Source organism: Zonotrichia leucophrys, chromosome 1 (genome assembly GCF_028769735.1).
Source record: "Zonotrichia leucophrys gambelii isolate GWCS_2022_RI chromosome 1, RI_Zleu_2.0, whole genome shotgun sequence".
Classification (NCBI taxonomy): Eukaryota; Metazoa; Chordata; class Aves; order Passeriformes; family Passerellidae; genus Zonotrichia; species Zonotrichia leucophrys.
In genome coordinates, this window is record NC_088169.1 from 41,016,880 (window position 1) to 41,039,423 (window position 22,544).

The following is a 22,544-nucleotide window of genomic DNA, read 5'->3' on the forward strand; positions in this document are numbered from 1 at the left end:
TATATCATATGTTGAACAAGTTTTTACGTGGTAATTTTTTATATATGGAACACTTTATTATATATTTACATATATATATGTAAATATATACATACTTATATATATTGCCATAGCAAGAGCTGTATCCTATCAAATACTGAGTATTACTGATTGTCGTCAGTGTGTATCCCACTAAGTGAAAACTGCTCTCCATTGCTATTGTTTTTTATCAAGTTCATAACTTAGATCAAAACATCCATCCATCCATCCATCCATCCAAAATAAATTTAATTTGATTTTTACTTATTGCTACTTAATTTGTACCAGAAGACCATTTTAGCAGGAAATACTTTCCTGAACTGAATATAGTTGACAATGTTGTTTCCAATTACTGGGCCCCCTCATCAGCTTTGGATGAAGTTTTTAATCAAATCAAAATGGACAACAGAGAAAATGCAAGGAAGATTTCATTAAATAAATTTATTTGTTAAAATAATTTAACTCCAAATACAACTGCTGAGTTTGCATTGAGTTCTATGTACAATTCTTGTTTTATTTGAAACATCAAGGTTTAAACAACTGACATTGTTACAAAACAAACTGTTGCCCCATTTTAAGTTGCCAGTTGTATTAGAGCTCAACAATTAACTGTGAAATACATTAATTCACCCAAGGAAACTCCAAATCAACAGCGTTAAGTCTGACTCCAGAACCCACTTCAGTCTTTCTTCAAACCCTGATCAAGAATTAACAGATGCACAACAATGCAGATAAAAGCCTCCTGCAGTTGTCAAACATTTGCTTTTGTTGCGGAGTTTCACAATTAAAGCCTAACCAGTGCTTTGATGGCACACTGGTAAAAAAAAATTAAAAAATTAAAAACAAACATGCACAAAACCCCCCAACCAAATGGCTGACATCTTTAGGTAACATTCTATACAGGAAAGCAAATACCAGTAGTTTTCCCACAGAAAAGTAATGGCAACTGTAGCACTGGGGTTAGGGAGAGGCTAGAATCAGAACAGAAAATGTCACCAAATTTCTTTTCTTGATGCTCTGAAGAGGTGGACAGGGGGATGGGCACAACAGAAAAAACTCAAACAAAATCCAATGCAAGTTATATACTCTTGATCTGATTCTGGTTTGTTTGCTTTGAATAATTTGTGTGTGTATTTATAAGGGAAAGAGGAAACAGTTGCTCTATCATAGCTTAAAAGAATAAAAGTTGCAACTTTTTTTTTAAAAAAACCAACAAAACTGGAAAAAATGCTGTCTTTGTAGAAAAGTACAAAGCTCTACAAGAACAGCCAAAGGAAAAGTGGGTCTTTGGAACAAATCATAATATTTTAAGGCATGTTATAAGAAACTTTCAAATACTATAATTGGTAATCCTATCAGGGTACAAATGAAACAGTGACCCAAGACCAGTGATTCCTGCAGGGTGGCCATGCAGCCTCTGTGTGGCTCACCTACCTCCCCTCCTGCTACCCCTATAACTTGAAAAATCTGTCGAGTGCAACTGTCATTGATTCAAGCTCCACTATCTTCACATTAGTGGAAATACAAATAGTGCATAACTACTTCCTCAGAACTATACAATAAAAAACAACACACTTTGCTCCCCCAGCCAAGTTGCATGGTAGCTTACATATGGCCTATGCTTTTGAAAATGTAAGAGTGTAATGAAGCAACAAAACTGGGAGATATTTTCTTTAATATTTCTGTTACAAATTTACTGTGCAATTTTTTCTATATTTAAAGCCCATCTGCTTTATATCATGAACTTCAAGATAGGCTGTTCATCCTCGACTTTGTGCCATTTTCTTGGTTGATGAACAATCTGTCAGGTAAGATTTTTAACATCTCTGTAAATAACCTCGCATAACATGCACTTCCAACTCAGTTTGAAATTTGGCTTTGGTTTGTTTTTTTGTGGTTTTTCTTTTTTGAGTGCTTATGCAGTGGATCTCACACTGACAAGCTGTTTTATGGATGGATTGTGCTGCTTGATTAACCATTTCCCAAGATATCTGAAATCTAGATATCTGAAACCCTGAAATATCATTGATCCAACATCTCACATTTTGTTTAAGCATGGCAGCTGACACAATGGGCAGGCAGGGAGTGGTAAGAGAACATTCATACCATCTAGTTTAGGCATGTGAGTTCTGTGACTTGGAGGACTAAAGTTAAAAGCCTAAGTTTGCTATACAGTCAATGGAAAGAGGTAGGTGCCTCTAGGAGGGCGATTCAGAGCACCCAAAATGGGCATTCAGATGCCAGAAATAAACGGTGTGCCTATCTCCCTAAGAGAACAAAGTACAGTAACAAAAGCTCTGCAAAGTAGGTGGGAAATGGGCTACATTTACGTTGTAAGGCTTAATGCTCTGTGACATCTAATGCCCTTTGTCACACTGGTTGTGGAAAGGTCTTGAAAGATTAAGGGCAGAGTTGGCCAGTTCTCTTCCGTGAAAATGATTTTCTTTAGTTATCATCCAGTGAACTATAATTCAAATGTTAAGGATATTTATGTATGGAAATCTGCAAAGTGTTTTCTACTCCAGTGTCCTTTGTGGCAGATGAGAGCGCTTTTAGGAAGTTCTGCAGATGGAGGCAAAACTCTCGAACCTAACTCCAATTACAGCATTTCTAAGGGCCATATACACACACACATACACACTCAACACACACACACACAGCTCAGCACCCCTATTTTCACTCATTTAAACACAAGGAACTACACTGTTACTGCACAAGATTTAAAAACTAATAAACGCATGGTGTTATTCAGACCACAGGCTCAGTGACTGTATTTTATGGCCAATTTTACCTATAAAAGATCCAGCTCAAGACAATCTCTCCAGCATTTAAAATCTAAACATTGCGATTGAAAACTTCTCTATACTTTGATTGTAAGACTTTGAAATAGGTATTTCTGTGCCATTAGTCATGCAAATGATAAATACTTCACTGCTATGAAACTAGCAAGTCAGAGCTCGAGCATCCTTTCCAAATAAAATATTTGCTCCCACCATTAAACACTCCAATAATTGGGGCAACCTTTGAATAGTGTGTCAGGCATTTAAAGAGCCATTTCCACACTCACCTAAGGAATTACAACCGTAACTATTTCACCTCTGAACCAAATGATTTCACGTGGTTATTCAATTTAAGTTTTCAACATTAAAGCTATCAAATAGCAAACTGGATTTTCAAATGTTAGTTTGGGATTCACACCAGAGAATGTAGCCCTTAAAGGCAAGAAAAACTGTTGTCTTTAACAAACTTAAAAATGCAGGATGTTCATACTGTCCCACAAGGTTTCTGCAGAAGGGAACATATGGATGAAACATGGCTTAATTTTCCTTACAAGATGGTACTAGTTAATCTATTAAAGTGTTCCTTGTTAGTAAGGCTCAGCAATTTTTTTTTCATCACAGTTGCTTCCTCCTGGTTCAGTAAAGTGAAAATAAAGATGCTTCCTGCTTTGTAAACAGAGGGTTTGTTTGGCTTTTTGTAGACCAAAACCTGAAGCGATCCTCCATTTTTGAGCAGCAAAATGAAAGATTTAAAACATTCCAATGCCAGACTGTTTCTTCACCCGTCACTTGTTTCCAGATGTTGCCTCTCATTTCACACACTGATACAATGTTTTCTATTTCAAGATGTGGGATAAAGTGTAGAAATAATAGCATTGATTTTGAAAAGAATCCAAACTATATGGGTCTCTGGTAGCCTTTTCCTCCAACACTGTCAGAAGTTCTGGTGAAATCAACATAACTGACTGAACAAACTCAGCCACATGTGATAGTGTCCATTCTGAAGCGTGGTAATCAGACACCAAAAGACTTGGCTCTCCTTTCCATGCTCATCCTTGTCATGAAAGGTCTTCAGAGACATCCTCTCCGCTGCTTTCGTCTCCGTTTCCAAAAGGATTCTGTCCTCTTCAGAAATAGTTGCTGTTGTTGCTGTCTGACGTGACAACACACGTACGTTGGACTGGAACGACCCTGTAGATCAACTGACTGTGCCATAAAATTGCAGGTGCTCAAAGGGAACAACGGGTGAGATGTGGTCATTTAACCCAATTATATTCAGAGTCAGTGATTGACTTTCAATGCTCAGCTCTGAGTTAATGTTGCTACTTCACTACAGATGTATTTCAAGTGACCCACAAACCAGGAAGTGAAGTAGACAGTTTTACCACCTTACAAAATTTCTGCAAATTAAGTCCGGGTTAGGTCATTTTTAATGCTATTGTATATTACATGCAGAACAGCATGGATCATCTTTGTCTGGCTGTGCTGCATAGTTCATTTGTCTAACAATTTCCGCAAAGAGCTCATCCACCATTGTTTTACTCTTAGCAGAGGTCTCCATAAATGGGCAGCCCCATTCTTCAGCTAAGGCTCTGCCTTCACTCAATGATACTTCTCTCTCACTTTCCAGGTCCACTTTATTACCAACCAGAATTACTGGCACCTTCTCATACCTACAGTTTAAAAACAAAAACAACAACAACAATAATTAAATTTTTTTAAGTGGCAACATTCTTCAAGTAAAAAAAAAAGAAAAAAAAAATCTATTTGCAAACAATACAGGCCCAAATGGAAAGAGACATTTGAATGACCTTAAAATTTTACATTTGAAAAAATGTGTATTTCACATTCTAGCAATTTGTTGCATATCTTGTTCCCCTCAGAGCTTTCAGAGTTCCACAAAAATTATCCTCCCCTGAATTTCCCTTCCTTCCAAGAAACATGCCAGGAATACTTCCACACTAAAAAAATGAGGAATGTAATACTATTTTCTCTGTTTGTAATCTCCATGTGTAAGAACAGGATGGACATCAAATCCTGCCTTCAACATTACACCCTCCTTCTCCCTGAAGAGGTATTTTGTATCTCCTGCTTGGGATAACGATGCAACACTCTCCCTTTCAAGAGTACATTTACCTTTGGTCAATACACACAGAACTCTCTGAATAGCAATAAATGAGACACAACCAAAGGGCCAGTAAATTAATTCCAAATTTCAGGAAATGAAGTCCACTTCAAGTACCGCATACACACATAAGTGCTGTTACATAAAAATATGTATTAGATAATACAGAATGTGTATCTCTCCCTTGCAGCATTCACATCATTATGCCAGTTAAACAAGTTGAAGAGACAAAAAAATCACAATTAAGTTCCAGGCAATACTATCACAGTTCTGCTTCAACTTGGACAGCACAACAGATCATGTTGCTATGAAGGAATTCTTTACTTTGCACCTCCTTGTGAAAGGATCCTTGCCAAATCTTTTTTACAAAATCGAAATGCCTGCCATTCTTTTTTTTCTACCCTCACATTCATAAACCTTTCTTCAGACATGAAACTAAGAGTTCCATCAGGTTTCAAATTTACATATTTGCCACAGAAAAGAAAAGAGAGAAGAAAACACTGGGCCTATTTCCAAAATCCTCTTACACAGGTTTTCTCACAAAAACAACTAGGACTGAGAGCAAAACCACTCATGGCTTTTCAGCACTCAAACCAGACCTAAGAGAAGCAAGATGGTACCTTCTTAACTTAAACCCGAATTTCTCCTTCATATTTTCTTAGTAGTATTGCTTTGAGTCAAATTGCTGGAGTAAGACTGAACTGTGGACAGACAGCTGACACCTGCAGCTGCTGAAGATGACACCCTCCTTAAGCCACCTTCTTCATCCCTCCCACCCATCCTGCCTGCCAGGCAAGGCAGCAGAGCAGTGCTGGTGCCTCTGCCTCATCTGTTTGAGGGGAACAGCCTGTTTTCCCTGTCTGTCCCCACTGTGCACTCAACAGGGACCCTGTGTGCTCCTGCTGCAGGGACAGTGGGCTCCTCCAGAGTCCAAAAGGATAAAAGGCCAACAATGTCTCAAATCACATCAGCAACTCTTACATCACCAGACTAGTATCAAAAATTTGTCCAACTATGTCATAAGATGTAGCTGAAATTCTAAACTTTGTTATGCCTTTTTGCTTACTAAGAGAAGATAATTTAATCCATAGTCCAGGGCTGTCATCAATAATTGCAGAGAATTCCCCTCACTTTTACCATTTATCCTGCCTTCATTTACCATCTGAAGAGACACAATCCATTTCTCACTCCATGGATAAGTGTTTAGCACAATGATATCTTTGGAACACTTGCAAGAGCTAAGCTGCCATTAATAAAGTACCAAAATACACACAAGCATCTTGAAATCTGTCCTCCTGCATTTAAACACAAGATAGCACAGTCTTTAATTACATAAGATGGATGGCATTCAACAGATAAAAAGAAACACTGAATTGCTGTCTTATCTTTATTGTTCAGATGCATGTGTTCCATTGTATTTGCTATACAGCATTAAAAAAATCCTTCAGTGGAAATGGAATCAGGTACCCCCTTCACTGCATTACTTGATTTCTGAAGGCCCTGAACTTCCTCTCACTCTCCACTGGCTTGCCCTCTGGTAAAACTGAGAAATTCAAAGCAGGTGCTTGAGAAATGCCCAGTGAAGAAACAGATGAGCCAGAATTAAAACACATGATCACTTCTCTGAGTTTTGTGACATCACTTCAATTGTTGAGAAACATATAAGGAAACACATACACACTTGTTGCAGACTTATAGTCAGTTCCCCTGAAAAATTCAAGCGCTTAAAAGGTTTAGGAATGCTAGAAAAGCTGGGCAACTAAATATCTGAGTGTCTGTATGCTATGAGTACACAGCACCTGGGAAACGGAGCAGTGGAAACCCTGATGTTTTGTACTGAAGAACAGAAAGAACTGATGAGCTGACAGAAAAGATGTGAAAAGCCTAATTTAATTTATTTGCAGAGGACCATCTCGGAACTATTAGGTGGAACTGATAGAAGCAATTTTCTGCATTGCTTTTCCTGTTGCATTTACTCAATTCACTACCAACCTTCACCACCTAAAATGAGATCCTACAGTCAATAGCCTTATTCACCTTATAATTCAGATTCACCCAATAACCAATAACTTTACAAGATGAAATGTGTTAGAAAGTGTTTCTGCAAAGCTCTCATTATGTCTCCTTAGCAAAAATAAAGTTGCCCTTGCAGAATACATCCCTGTACTACCTAGACTTTGAGTAGTTAATTTTACAGAAAAAAATACATTACATATATATATATATATATAATCTGTGTGACACATATTTTAGATTTTTATATATACTTATGCTTGTATATTATAAACGCAAAAAAACCCACAGTCCATGGATACTGAGCAGAAGACTGGCTCTAGTATGACCTGGACCTAAGTGCTCCAGCTCAGGATCAGTCCTGCCAGACCCAAGCTGAGTAGAGGGATTCAGACCAGACTTCTATGTATCAGATTCCCCAAGTACCAAGAGGATGATGAACTGTGTGTCTTCATTCAGAGTCCTAAGGGCCTTCACACTTTCCAGTTTTGAGTTCTGGCAACACTTTATGGAAAATCTAGCTCTTGCCTAAATCAAACTCTACAAGCTCTGAAGTTGAAGCTAGCTCTGCACCTTTTACTCTCAACACTCTCAGAATTTCCGGCCTCAGTATCCTGGGCAATTTCTATTCTGATGAAAAGAACAGGGGAGATCCATGGCTCAGTACTTTCCCTACTGCAGCTGCTGATCTCACTGGAGGCAATTTCTGCCTGCATCTGGAGACTCCACCTGATACTCAGAGCTTTGAGCAGCCAGATGTTGGACACCCTCACTCAGGTGCTGTGCAGCACACCAGGCCCACCAAGGGAAGGGCAGTTTCTCAGGTGTGGGGGAATTATATGATTCTAATGAAATCTGAAGGGAAGAAGATAATTTCTTCTTCACCCTGTTGAATTTCAGTGGCCCAAGAGAAAGGAAAAAACAAATAAACAAAAAAAGAGAGCCACCTTGCAATGTTCAAGCAGCAATGCAGAACCTTCCATACAACCACAAGAATTTACAAATCCTTCCTCCAGTAGGATCTAACTTACTCACAAATACCTGTAGCAGAGCAAAAGAGGCTGAAACCCCACCACCCATACTGAAGTCCTGAATCCAGGCTGCTGCTCCCATCACAGGATCTGTGAGAGAGCGGCTCAGCTCACAGTGGGAGCTGGGCAGAAGTTTTGCCTTTTGCTGCAGCCCACCTGCCCCTGCCTGTTCCCTTAGCAATGGAAAAGTGGCACAGTTCTGCTCATTTCTGGAGCAGGAAAATCCAATTTTCTCAGTATGGCTCAAAACCTTTGGCAGCACTGATCATTCCTAATGAAAAGCATGAGGGCCACCTGAAAATAAGAACTGCTGCTACTTTTGTCAGTATCAAAGAGCACAGTATGTATTCTGGAGCAAATATAGCAGAGCCTGTAAGAAACACTCTCAAAAATGTAGCAGGGGAAGGCTTGACTTTTTAAGACCTCTTCAGGAACAAATTTTTGCAAGACCAATTACACGTGTTTGCAGAACACGATTAAAGAACAAGGCACTTCACCCTGTTTAAATGATCTCATTATCTTTAGCTCCAATATGACAGATACTGAGCAGCAGTGACTCTTGAAGAGGTAGCAGGACTGCAGTCATTTATAGCCTTAGGAAAGGCACCAGTACAGAGTCAAATGCCATCATATCTAGGGTTTCCACTACAGGCAAGGTACAGTCATTGCCCCATAAAGACAATCAGAATGTGTTTGCCAGTTCTAGACAAATTCAGTGCTAAAACTCACCCCGTTACCCATCTTTAACGAACACCTGGGACAAATAGCCCACAGTAAATCCCTCAGTTTTCCTGAGGATGGACACCACAGCCACATGAAATCAATAAATACACAAACATCAAATGTTTTATGTGGCCCAGTTATACACTACTGACCACACGGCAATAAATATTTCTATGTTTCATCTTACCTCACATGGCACAGACATCATCCACATTTCTGTTTAGATTACTACGTACACTTTGAATAAAAGCTTAGAACATTTAGAAAGTGTCAAGGTGATTGGTATGAGAATGATCTTCCGAGACTTTTTCCTCACAGCTTTTCCACCTTCAATCCCACCCAAAAAAACATGGGCAGTACCTAACTTCTTTTACAAGGTACTTCTCAGATTTCTGGTTAGAACTGTCATTGGATAAAGATAAAAACAAAGATGATGTGCAGTGAAAATATAATAAAAATGAAGACTGAAACAGCAAGAACTTAAAAACAAAACCCCCAAAGATGCCAAGGCTAATAAACTGATCTGATTCCTTTAAACAGTGGTAGAGATTGCCCAGTTCCCCTACACTCTGTGCATGTGTGAGTTTTAGTAGTCAGTAGAGAAAAAAGTACAAACAGGTTCCTGTTTTCTAATTTCACATTCTGGAAGTGGTGTCTCTTTTCTAAGATTTTTTTCCCGAGTTTCATATCAGACCCAAATATTTTCAACCAAATCATTCTGTGTAATAAAAACAAACCAAGATAATACCATGTACTCCAAAATACTTTTTTAATAACAAGTTTAAGTCCTGTTGAAGTTTTTGGAAAGATGCACGATTACAGCTTTATATGATAAAACCAGGGACCACTGAAATTCAAAAGGTATTTCAGGATAACGATTACTAATAATCAAAAGGAGTCTCCAGTACTAAATCTCCTTTATTACCTTCTACCTCCAGTACTAACTCTCTTTTATTACCTTCTACACACAGGGCATCTTTCTCTTTTTTTTTTTTTAAATGCATTTCTGTCAGTTTTGATAGTATTTAAAAAAGGAAATTAATTTAAGGGATAAAGATATTAGTGTTGAAAATGATGCAAATAATATCAAAAATCAATAAAAAAATAACTGTTCTTCAATTTAGACTTACAAAAAAATTGTGGTATAAATCCTGCCAAAATACACAGCAAAATAATTATGGGTAATATGAAATAAAGTACCAGAAATGATAGTTAAATCTATTAGGTTATTTACAAACTCACCCTAAATATAACTAATTATCCTTTTGTAATGTAACTTGCAAACTTTGATTGCCTTCAGTAAAATCTGTCATAACTTGAACAAGAAGTTTCCTCATCTAGAGGACGAACACATTCCAAGTGTAACTATCAAGAATTTTTCTAATCCTTCTCACGTAATTACTTGGATGTTTAATGCAGAATCCTAGATAGTTAAACCTCACATCAGTTATGGAGGATAAGAAAAGGCACCGAGCGCTCCCCAGCCTGATTATGAGCCTCTCAAACACCAGGATGAGAGGAAGCAATACCACAGAATTTTCAAGGAGAAAACCATCTTAAACCTTTCCTGAAGTTACCAATTCTTGAACCACAGCAGCAGGAAAAAAATTTTATATAAATACACACACACTTCTGAAGCTGTTACTACCTTAAGACACTCAGACAGAGGAGACATCTCACTTTTACCAAACCCCTATTCTTTGTATTTTGGTAGCTTTAAAAACTGCAGCTATTAGGGGGTCACTGTGCAGAATTATGTTTCCATAGACTCCTGCAAACAGACACCAATAAAGACATGGCAATACCTGTATACATGCATAAATGTGTCAGAGAGATACTCAAATCTAAACAAAGGTAGGTTTCTGCAAAGTTGGAGCACTTTTCCCTCTAATGGAAATTATTACAGCTTCTCAGGCAAAACCACACAGAACAGCTGTAAAACTCCCACGATTCTGCTGCAAACAAGTCATTCCAGTTTACTAATTAATTGCATTTAATATTCAGTTTTGTAAGCTATATTGTGTAGTGATTTCATTTCTTAAGCAATAACTCCCAACTAAAAAAACAGTCTTTAAAATAATTTTTATAAATGAGTAGATGTTAAAGAGTTTATTGGAAGTCCCACTGCAATTAGGTGGCTGAGTCATGAATCAGTTTGCTATAAAGAACAGTGTATGGCCTAATTGCAGGATTGGGATCTAACATTTTATTCTAGGCTTTGACATGAACTCCTTACATAGCCTTTGGGAAAAAAAAACCCTCTTCAGATGGATAGACTGAGGTATATAAAGTCATGATAATTGTACTTACTCATAGGACAGCAAATTAAATAATAATTGCAAAACAACTTGGGAGGATAATATTAGAATAATAAATAACACCACACCATATCACTTTTGAAAAAGCTTCAGAAACTTTGTTCTTGTACACGAAACTTTCTGGAAATAATGCCCTCAGTTTAAATAAAATACTTTAAAGCAAATTCAGTTCTGTGGGTGTTAGAGCTGGCTTCACTTGCCTATTTGGCTCACCATTGGTGCTGCGCTTGTAAGAAATTAAGAGGAAATAGTTCCAAGCAAAAGCCCAAGGAACAACAACCAACCACAGCATGCAGAAGCACTATAAATATCTGCTTCCCAACTCTCACAATAAGCACTTTTCAACCAAAGCATTTACACATATTATTCCTAGGCAGCTTACAGCTGAGACCTTCCAAGGGACTGGAACCATGGACTGCACAACCCAACACACACACACAAAGGCCATGCAGTAAACCCGCATTCCCTGCTGCAACAGATGTAACAGGATAATGCACATCATCTCTGTATGAAGGACAGCAAAGATCTTTACAGGTCATTTCCATTCACTTCAGAGAAAAATTCTTATCTACAGAGGATTTTCTGCAGCTAAGATTCCGTAGTAGAACTAGAACAACAATAAACTCCTTCCATGTTTTCAGCCTGCTTCTGCAAGTCACTACAGATAGAGCCTACTTTTAGCTCTCCCTCCAGCTTTTTAAGATAAAATGTCAAGAGCAACTGAAATTTCAAAGGTCTATCAACATGTCTTAAGGCTTCACTAGTCACTAAAGTAAGTCCCAAAAAATATCCGTGATCATTAAGATGTTAGGGAGACATTTTCTCATTAAGCTTGCAGAACTCCATGAATGTTTAAACTATGTCCCATGACACTGTTTGCTCCCCAGGCTGTGGCACTGGTGAAGAAAATCAGCTTTCTGAGTGCTGGGGACGACAAGGAGCCAATGACACAAGTAGCTTCAGTTCTCATCTACTGCCATTTCAGATGCTCTAAAGTCTTCACAAACAAGAGGTTATTTTCACCTTAAAAAGGACACTTCTCCCTAGTATCTATCATTAAAATTCATAGCCAACACTGAAGTCTATTATCAAGACTGAAAAGACTCTAAGGGATATATAAAATCTACCTTCTTAGCAGCAGGTTTGCTGGGAGCATATCCAAACAAGATTTTAATCCTCGAGTTCTCTCTCTATGCCAATCAAAATCCTCATCTTCACATCTGAGCATCAACATCATCTTGCTGAAATCCTAAAATGCATGGCACATTTAGCAATTCAGAAACACTGGAATTTTCAAATGGGAATTTTCTGTTCCTTGGTTTAGCTTAAGAAGCAATAACCACAAGTAAACACAAAGCAAATGTTGTACCTGGCTGTTTCCAATGTGACTAATGCCCTTGTTTCTAAAAGCAACAAGAAAATCAGAATGTCCTACAAATCTGAGATTCTCACAGCTGCACCAATTTCATCTAGCTCCTGTTTCTCTACACAGTTCATACCGAAAGAAGTCTAATTGTAAAGAAAACTATTAACAGATTATGAGGCATGTCATAGTTGCTTCAAAACAAAAAAGTTATTGCTCAAAAATTTCCAGACATTAAAGCTGAGCACCTAATTTTTTTTTTAAATTACTGCTACTAGCTGTAGGAATAGCCCAACATCCTGAAAATTAGGCCTCACATTTCAATATTTAAGCTTTGCATCCATAGTTGAAAATTATTCTTAATAATCATATTAGTTTTCTTTTCTTGAATATTTTTAAGTCATATCCATGCTAATATACTAATGTTTATTGGAACACAATGAGCATGACTGGATAGGTCAAGTATCTACCCAATGTGCAACATATAGAAGATTATAAAATAAAAGAGACTACCATCTATCTTTTATTTGTATACTGAAGTCTCAAAAAAACACATTTCTTTTAAATGACAACTTTTTTCCGACATAACCACTTATAATTAAATTTAATCCTCAATGTCTTAGAGCAAAAACATTAAGTATCAAGCAAGAGGAATATTGACATGAGATTTAAGAGATGTGGGTTCAGTTTCACACCCTGTTACAGACCACCTGTGCAATTTCTAGCAAGTCCCTTGAACTCTGTACCTCTGCTCTCCATCTGAAGAAAAGAGTTGTCAGCTTTAACCTCTGCTGCCTATGACACATAAACACTTCTGAGGTCTTCCATCCTTAGTGATGGAGGCAATCTGAACATCTTGAAGCATGCAGCAGCAGTTTTGCTTGCTCTTCAACTGAAAAAGCACCCTGCATCCCAGCTATTCTCAGCAGTGAGCTATGGAACACCACAAAATTGCAAGATTTCTTTACAAGTATTAGGAAAATTAGGGCAGATTCTGTGCCAACATCAAACCTGTCAGCAGCAAGGATAAAGCTGGTGGATTAGGTGTGCCTTGAAGCAGGAACACCAACTTTGGGGTCAAAGTCAAGGTTATTATCCCACTTCAACACCACCAACTTGAGCAGAAACTGCAAAGGCTCACAATACCTTTAAACATATGCTGATATTGAGGGATTTCTCCTCCTCCTTGCCCCTCTGTACAAAACTCTACCAGGTCACAAAACCTGCCTGTTCTGGTGATGTGGGACTGACTAGGTGCCTTTACAAGGGCAGTGAAAAATGCAGATATTTGTTAAAAGCAATGTGAGCCTCTTGCACATCATACAAATCTATGGATTCCAATTGTTCTACAGTTTAGTTATTACATTGCTGGTTCAAACACAGTGATCCTAAAATGCATTACTATTTATCCATCAACACATACTTTGTCACAAGAAATTTCTCTCAGAAGCATATCTTGATGTGCAAATGTTTAGATAAACTACTGTAATATTTTAAAATATACTGTAAACTTCCTGTACAAGCAAACACTGACAAAAGTGAGGGAGGAGAAAGAAAGGCACCAAAGAGATTTGTACCAATTCAGACATATCAAAGTTTATGCCAGTAGCTCAGCTAAAAAATAAAATAAAATCTTTGCAACAAAATACTGTTAACAATCCTCCTGAAAAAGCTGAAACAGCATCCAGACTCTGTATAAAGTGCAGAGTGTGTAAAGCAATTTCTGAGTACAATGGTAGGTCTAGTTTCTTACAGAGTCTATCAATGCTGCTATCTAAAGCTCTAGTTTCTCCTTCTGCCTACAACTTTTCCCCTCACCATTCTCCAGTCCATAAATAGCATTAAGCATGTGCCAGTTTCTTCCATATAGCAGCGACAGTGTGTCTTTCCCACCAACAATTCTGACAGAACTTAATCATTATTTAGATTTCTAATTTGTTCCAGATGTTGATCTGGGCAGGAAGGGACCTTGGGAAGTCTCCAGTCCAACCCCCTGCTCACAGCAAGGTCAGCCAGGAAATCTCAACCAGCTTCCTCAGGGCCATGCACAGCTCAGTCCTGAAAACTTCCAAGGACAGGCTTTCCATGATCTCTCTGGGAATTTGTCCTAATGTTTAATTTAGTTGAACTGTGCTGCAGAATTCAAAACTTACTGGCAGGTAATGGAGGAAGATGAGACAAGCGGACAACTGAGTTGCATAATGCTTGTTTACATAGAAAATGGGCTCAGAAACAAATGACAAAGTTACATAAATATTTATAGCTATTCATTTATGTAGAGGAAGTGATAATCATACTTACAGGCCTCGAGATAGACATATATCTAAGAATTTTGAAAGCAAAATGAACTAACCAGATTTTGCAGAATTAACTAAAGCTCAAGCATAAGTTAATGACAACTTCTTTATCCTTGTTTATTTAAACTATAAAATTGAAACTTTTTCGTGGATACATAAAGTAAAAATAGCAAAAAGTAGTGAAATTCATATGCATTTTGAAAGGGCCAGAAGACTATAGTGCTCTAAAGTATTAGTTCACTCTTCAAAGCCAACATACTCTTATATTACTTTAACCAATTTATAATCACTGATAAAAATTTCACTGCAAAACTTGTTTAAACTATTCTAATGAGATTTTTCTCTAGCTCATTAAAATTACACTTTTACAGTCTTCAAGAATAGGCCTAACAATTAATTCAAAACCTTCTTAGTAGCATCACCCACTTCCAAAGGATTAGAGTTCAGCAACAATCATGTTGTCCTGTCCAGTCAGAACCACAGGCAAAGAAACAGTTTCTCTTCCATTCTGAGGTAAGAACCTTTTACTCCAAAAAGTCTGTGCTCCTGACTTTTGGCATTACCCAGATCTGGCCCCTGAAATGCAAGCCTTGCTCACAAAACTGACCTCTGATAATTTGACTGCCACAGCCTAGTCTGCAGAATCAAGCATTACATACTGATAAAAACTGCAGTTCCTCAGAGGCTTTTATTTATTTGCTTTTTAAAGAATTTGACTGTTTGCAATGAACCTAGCTGCAGGTCACTAAAACTCATAGGGTAAAACAAAAATAACAGGGCTAATTGGCAAACAACCTGGCCTGAACTTCTGCTCTTTCATCAGTCCCTAAGCAGAAGCTAAGGCAGGTAGATACTGGAGTTTTTATGATACTGCATAGCCTGAAAAGAATTTGTGTGTCTAGTTCAAAGCAGAGACTTTCGTTGCCCTAGAAACTAAAGAAGAATACAGCTTAATGTCCTGCAGGCTAATAAAAATATCCTACAATGCACATAAAAAAACCTTAGCAAAAAATGCTCCGTTGAGACAGATCTTCCTCACAATGGTACAATTAGGGTGGAACTCTGGATACTTTTCAGAAGACAGACTACTTTACAGAAACTCTAAGCAAGTGACCACACTGACATAGTGAAAAAAATTCACGACAAAACAGTATAAAATGCATTTTCTCTTTTACTGCAGAAATACTATTCTTATTTCAGTTCTTTTTGACCAAAGTCAAACCCTCCTCTACCAAGTAAAAATCCAAGGCCTTGATGAGTATGATGGCCAGATGCTCTGCAAGCCTCTCCACTACTGCCAAGTTTCTACTAGAACATTTTATTTTCTACTTGGTAAGCAAAACCACTCTGCCATGACTTCAGAAAGTTGGTGGCCCTTACCTTACAGAACAATTTATCTAATTACCATACGCCTACTATAAATAATTAGAATGTTAGACTAAACAGAGCACCAAGAAGGTTTTATTCTCCACAGGTTTAAGAAGTTAGCTCCATCTTCAACACCTCAACTTTCTATCTCCAGAAATTGTATCCAAAAAATATACAATCTTGGATACAATCTTGTTAAATGAAACTGTTTCCATATCTAAAGATGAACAGACCAAAATAAGAGCTTCAGAAGTGCCAGGATTTTTTGATTGTTACTCATTTGTTCTTATTAAAATAAGTCCTGGTTCATCTTCAAATACAAGATACTGCCTCCCAACATACTACATTTAAATGGAATGAAGATAAATATAGAGAACAATTTCTTGATAACTTCCCTACTGTCTTGAGCATAAACTTCAGAAATAATTTTCTTAGGAGATTTTTTCATTCTTTCTACAATAGGACGGGTACCAATTAACGAAAAACAACAGACAACTTCATTCCGAATCAGTGTTGTCAATATAATCCATTTGAATATCCAGACACTTCTTAGTAAGAACTTGTTTGTAAGACATTAAATACAGGGTACCTGGTAAAACAGTGAAATCTAAACATTTTACTTTTTCTCACATACACAGATGTGTGCATGAATATCTCAAATTTGATTAACTATCAAATGAAGCCATCTAGAAATGAGGAACTCAGATATAGTCATCATCTCAGATGTCGAGCTATTTATATTTTAACTACTGTATAAACGTTAATTTCCTTGGGTCTGCTCTAGGTTATAAAAAGCTCCTCTTTCCCAGAAGAGTTTTACTAACCTGTCTGACAGCCATTTCATTGTCCATGAAGACACTGTGTGGCAGCCAGTCAGGCCTGCAGACTGTTTTATCTTGTACCTGTTAACCCTACCAGCAAGGCAGGCCCCTGGGGCTGCACCACCACCACGCTGGCACCTCTGGGGACGTGGGCACCCTGGCTGTGCCCAGGCTGTGCTAGCAGTGCCGGGGTCACAGCTCAGGGCTCTGGCTGCCAGCATCCCTTGGGCAGCAGCTCCGCGCTGGCGCTCTGCCGTGCCCGTGTGCCGGCCATCCGCTGTCACCCAGAGTCTGGGAGGGCAGAAAGGGCAACCCCTGCACAAGTGTGTCACACAGGGAAACAGAACAAAATCAGTGCATATGTTTCTTACTGACACAATTGTTTTTCAGAGGGAAACACAAACAAGCCAGGCAAACCTAAGAAATTTCTTTAAAATGCTGCGAATTCCCGCACGGATACCAATTTTCATATTGCTCAAATTAGGTAGGAGACAAACAGCGTGGCTTTACACTGGTTTAAACAAATTTGTTCAGAAGCAATTTGGTGAAATAATTTTCACATGTAGACAAAGCCTATTTTAATTTTTTTAAACAGAAGGTGACTGCAGAACCTGATAGAATCCATTCATTAGTTTTTACCTTTTGTCCTGAGTCCTGACCCCAGATGGCTAAAAGACTGAAAACTTCTTGTGTACATATATGCATATATTTGTGTGTATGTTTTACATACATTTTAACTGTCTCTTTCTGAGCAAACTTAATTTTAAAAAAGCCCATGTACTTCATTTTACTCCAAGAAACAAAACATTACTCCAATATTTACATGTCTATTTGAAATATTTTAGGTACAGAAAGGATGGTAATTTGTATACTTAACCCTCTAAAGTAACAGTAAGAAAATATTAGAAAAATATTGAAATATTTGAAAAATAAGGTTTTCTTTTAAGAAAGAGATTATGTTTAAAGGTACTGTACACACACCCCCGTGTCCATTACACCTTCTTCACTGAATCACTAATGGGTAACTAGAATTTCCTGAAAATAGTTCATTAATTATTTTTTCCACATTAAGTTGTCCTATTCAGAAAGGCCATTCCAATTAATCTGAAGGTGTGTGCAGAGGTGTGAAGCCTAGACTGTTCCCAGTCCTTTTAATCTAACCACATTTCTTGCTGACAGACAAAGTCTTTCAAAGCAAGCGTTTTGATCATTTCTTGGAGGAGAATGTAAACTTCAATTACCAGACCAATTATCCCAGCTAGGAAGGGAATACAATTGCTTAATTTTAGAGTAATGATGGACTTTCAAGGTGTGCCTTCTCAGCTTTCATCCAAGGCTGAGCTCATCATTGTCCCTCTCTGGCAGATGAAGGTGCCACGATGGCAGTCACTATTTCTGACTAAAAAACCATCTGGAGGAAAATTCAACATTCCCCCAGTTATGTGATTTCACACCTTTAGGTTATTTATTTTTTTTTTGTATAGACTAATTAAAAAAATGATGCTTTTCTCTTTATTTTTTTATTTTTTACCAAACATAGTTCGTGAGAAAAAAATAGAAAAGGCAATATCCTGCAATAAATTGTAGCAGTTATATTGAGTGACTAAATTCTTGAGAAGCCATGGAAATAAAATATTTTCTTTTTTCAAAAATCATAATCTTCCCTCTGTAGAGCCTACAATGCAGCAAATCTTTCCAGAGGTGAAAACTTTGTAAACACAGGGTTGTTTTTTTTTCTCCAATGTGTCCCTGTCAAGCCTAGGGACATATTATTAGTAAGTCCTGCAATTCATAGCACCTGCCTTCCCTCTTCCTTAAGTTCCAGAGTAATTTGGCCATTTTAAGTTCCAGCACTCCAATGGTAGCTTTCAGTATATGCTGTTCTCCTTTCCACAAGGGAAAGGTAGGTAAAACCTGAATTGCATGGATTTATTCAGAGTTACTAAAGTACTTAAGATGAAGCAGTCTGGATAAACCACCTTTCCACCATTAAGCTACCATGATGGTTATCTTCAGCTTCTTGTGATACAATTTTTAGAGATACAGGCCCTTTTACCATGCCTCCTACAGTTTAGTCTTGTGATGGAAGGTTCACATCATCTGCAAGTGCCTGTCACGTCCTTCCCTTGAGAAAGGGCCCTGCTTCCATTAAATGTTCACATGTCCTGTCTACAAACCACCCCTGCAGCTCAGTAGTTGAGCTCTTGAAAATTATGAGTGTAACCAACAGTGTGCAACAAAAACATGAAAGGAACAGTAGCTCCAGTCCATCAGGAGACAGTCCAAGGACTGCATTTGCACATTGTGGCTCCTGAAAACCACCTTCACACAGGTGAGGAGCAAGTCTTCCAATTACATGGTCAGTGCAGAATCTGGGGCAAAAGGCCTGGTGGCAGCAGGACCACTCCACAATGTAAAAACTGGAACTCAAGAGTGGTAATAGGAACAGCATTCCTTGCCAACCGTTGTTAACAGACTCATCTGACAGGTAGCAAGTATCTGATTTTGGTTGCTAAGAGATCTGGTGAGAAGAGAGCATGAGAAATAAAAGAGTTAGAAGAAGTTTGTCTACAAACTGCTAGATAGTAAAACAGACTCAGAAATATGCAACAACAATATAATAAGACAGTGATACTTTGTTAAGTAACAGAGCTTACAAATCCCAGATGGGACAAATACATCGTGTACGGTACCAGACTAAAGGTGAGACCATTAGATAAATACCCATTCATTCAGTCCAGGCAAAATAACCAGCTGATCCATTATGTTATCTTTGAAGGCAGCAGAGGACTCTTGAACCCCACTCCCATCAAAACATAGCCACACAAAGCAGGCAGCCTGGCTTCTCCCCAGTTTTAAGGAATTTTGGGAATATTTGGATTGAGTGCAATTCTACAATGTGTCGTCATGCCTAAATTTTCCAGAACATCACGGAGCACAAGGCTATTGATTCTCTCACATGGCTAACCCATACCAACTACTGGAGAAACAGATGGCATGAAAGGAGACTGCTGAGCATCTGCAGCTTCTGATGTTAAGTGAGGCTGCAGACACCCAAACATATGAAGATGTTCCACTATGAAGGTAAGTACAAACACAAGAAGGCAAATTCACAACTCCCAAGGGAATAACAGAAAAAAATTGGATGTACAAGATAAAGAAAGGTACCAGGACTGGTACCCAGACAGACAGAAGAGATACCCAATGAAAGCAAACTAATCAAGTTTCTTCCTGTTTGATACTTAACATTAAAACTCTATGGACTCTTGACAGGCTATCCTGATATAATCTTCTCCTGTTTCTTTCTAGGAAGGAGTCTATCATCTCTCAAACAACTATTTGTATAAGGATAGACTTCTAAGCAGATTCTACTCCAAATAAATTTTATAATCAGCAATATTATATAAGGTGTGCATAGAACTCCTTCTAGAGAAGGAAGAGATCTGAAATACAAGATTTGTTAATCCTATGCTGTGGATGATTTGATCATCACAGCTGTGGCCTTCTCCATATCCTATACTAAAAAAGTCATACAAAGGCATTCAGAAACTCACTGCTCAAAACATACAGAACGAAACTGATGTGAAAAAGGAGGCAGAGAGATTTACTCATTCTGATGGCAAACATTTCTGGGTCTGAAAGCAAAACTGATGTAGATAAATGTACTGGGACTCCAGAAGAGTTTAGAGGCCCATGACCAGGAGACTGCTCCCCAATAAATTTCTTGAAAAGCTGCACCCATTCAAAGTTTTTGTCAAAACAAGGTATCTGTCTGAAGACCTAGAGCTGAGCCCAGCTGAGCCACATACTGGAACCAAAACGGGGTCACACACCTAAGGTCTCTGCAGACTCATGCAAGCAGCCAAGTCCCTCAAGAGGCCCAATTCACTAAACATTGCTTACTGAGGCTACTAACACAACAATAGTAAGATATGCAACAAATCCACAACAGCTATCACTTCCACAGAAAACCTTGGGAATAAAAGCAAGTGGTGTCAATGGTGTTTCTCACATTTAACATAGTACAGTGATCAATGAGGTGACAGACCTCTTTTCTGCTTTTCCCAGAAGACTGTTCTAACCACTCAACTGCAAGAGAGGTTCAGAAAATATTCTTCAATGTTTTTGTTGAAGATGTACCACTATGAAGGTAAGTACAAACAAAAGAAGGCAAATTCACAAATCCCAAGGGAACAACAGAAAAAGATCGGATGTACAAGATAAAGAAAGGTAGCAGGACTGGTACCCAGTGATTTCTCAGGACTGCTTATTCTCTTTAGAGAAGTCACTGCAAAAATGCAAAACTGATATCCCGTATAATTAATGATCACCAGAAGACTCCCCTAGTCAGGGTGACCATAATATTTCAGGAAAGGTCAGCTGCTGGTTCATGATGACATACTGACTTCCATTTCTCTCCCATTCTTTTTAAGTGTTTTGACCCATGGCCAAGCCTGTTTCTCAAGAGCCAAGATTCTGCATATACGACTTGGTAATTTGAGTGGTTTGCTGCAACAGTATTATACACCTTAGAACAAAGCAGATTCCTAAGGAAATGACCCAAAATAGCTTAGTGGCTTTTTTCCTGTAAGGGCCAGGTCTCATTTATTTCTAAATGAAATGCTTAAAAAGAGAAGCTTGGCATCAGGGAAAAATATTTTTAAAAAGGCATCTGTTCCAGAGCACTGCATGTTCACAAGACTGGTGCCAGGAGTGCCTGCTTGCATCCTGCACATTTGGTGCAATAACAAAACCAACCTCTCCTACTTCCAAAGCCTCCATGCATCCTGAGGAGCTCATCTGCTAAAGAATCCAAGCAGATTGAACAGACTTAAGTGGTACCACACTGACAACCACCACTCCCCTCCCTCCAAACCTAAAACCACACCCAAAGGAAAGCAATGGGAGAACTCACTCCACATTTTCACTTGGACTTTGACAGTGGACTGCAGCAGCCTCAACCCAGCAGAAGGTGACTCATTCTTCTCTCTTCCAGGCATTGTAGGGAGTGACATGCATGTCAGCTACCAAGAATCTAACTGTATCTGAGACTGTTATAACAGAGCAGACGCCTTCTTTAAGCACTGAGATGGAGAGCCTGGATTTAACTGGAGACTGAAAAACACTCAGACCAGTTTAGTTTTTTTGCTTTGTGGGGTTAGAGAGGTACAGAGGGCATCTGATAAAATCCTCCAGAAGAAATAGTTCAACATGACCATCTTCTGCCCTCCAAATTATTAAAAAAACCTCAACCTGAATTCCTGAAGCTAAAAAAAACCCCAAAAATAAACCAAAAAACACCACTGTGTGAAAAGCCTTCAGCAGAATTATTTCAGCAGAAGAGGGGCAAATTCAGAACCTGGAGATAGAAGACAACTACTAGGAAATGCTATTAATATATCAAGTTCTTTTGGCACTGGAAAGTAATCCATAGACTGAAAACATACCTTCCTAAAAACATGTATTTACAAGCAGCAGTATACAAATTAGGACTGATGTCATAGTTCAAAAAAATACATTTGTTCAGCATTTTGCATCATTAAATACAGAGGTGGGTGAAAAAAAAACCCCACCAGATTTTTTTTTTTTCCACTCATTTATCAGTTCTGGGGGGAAATGGTATAAGTCCCCAACATTTTATATTCATTGTTTAGTTCTAACAAAACCAAGGAGTTTCTAAAATTCAT

At 38.2% G+C, this 22,544-nt stretch overlaps 1 protein-coding gene across 1 annotated transcript in view; it reads right to left on the reverse strand.

The window, feature by feature from the left end:
* Positions 1-433: 433 nt before the first annotated feature.
* The window catches only part of RAP2A (RAP2A, member of RAS oncogene family), a 30,833-nt gene continuing 8,722 nt past the window's right edge, over positions 434-22,544 (reverse strand). The window contains exon 2 of the mRNA XM_064712432.1: positions 434-4,471. Within this exon, the coding sequence (XP_064568502.1) occupies positions 4,234-4,471 (238 nt within the window). The 3' untranslated portion in view covers positions 434-4,233. The remainder of the gene's footprint in view (positions 4,472-22,544) is intronic.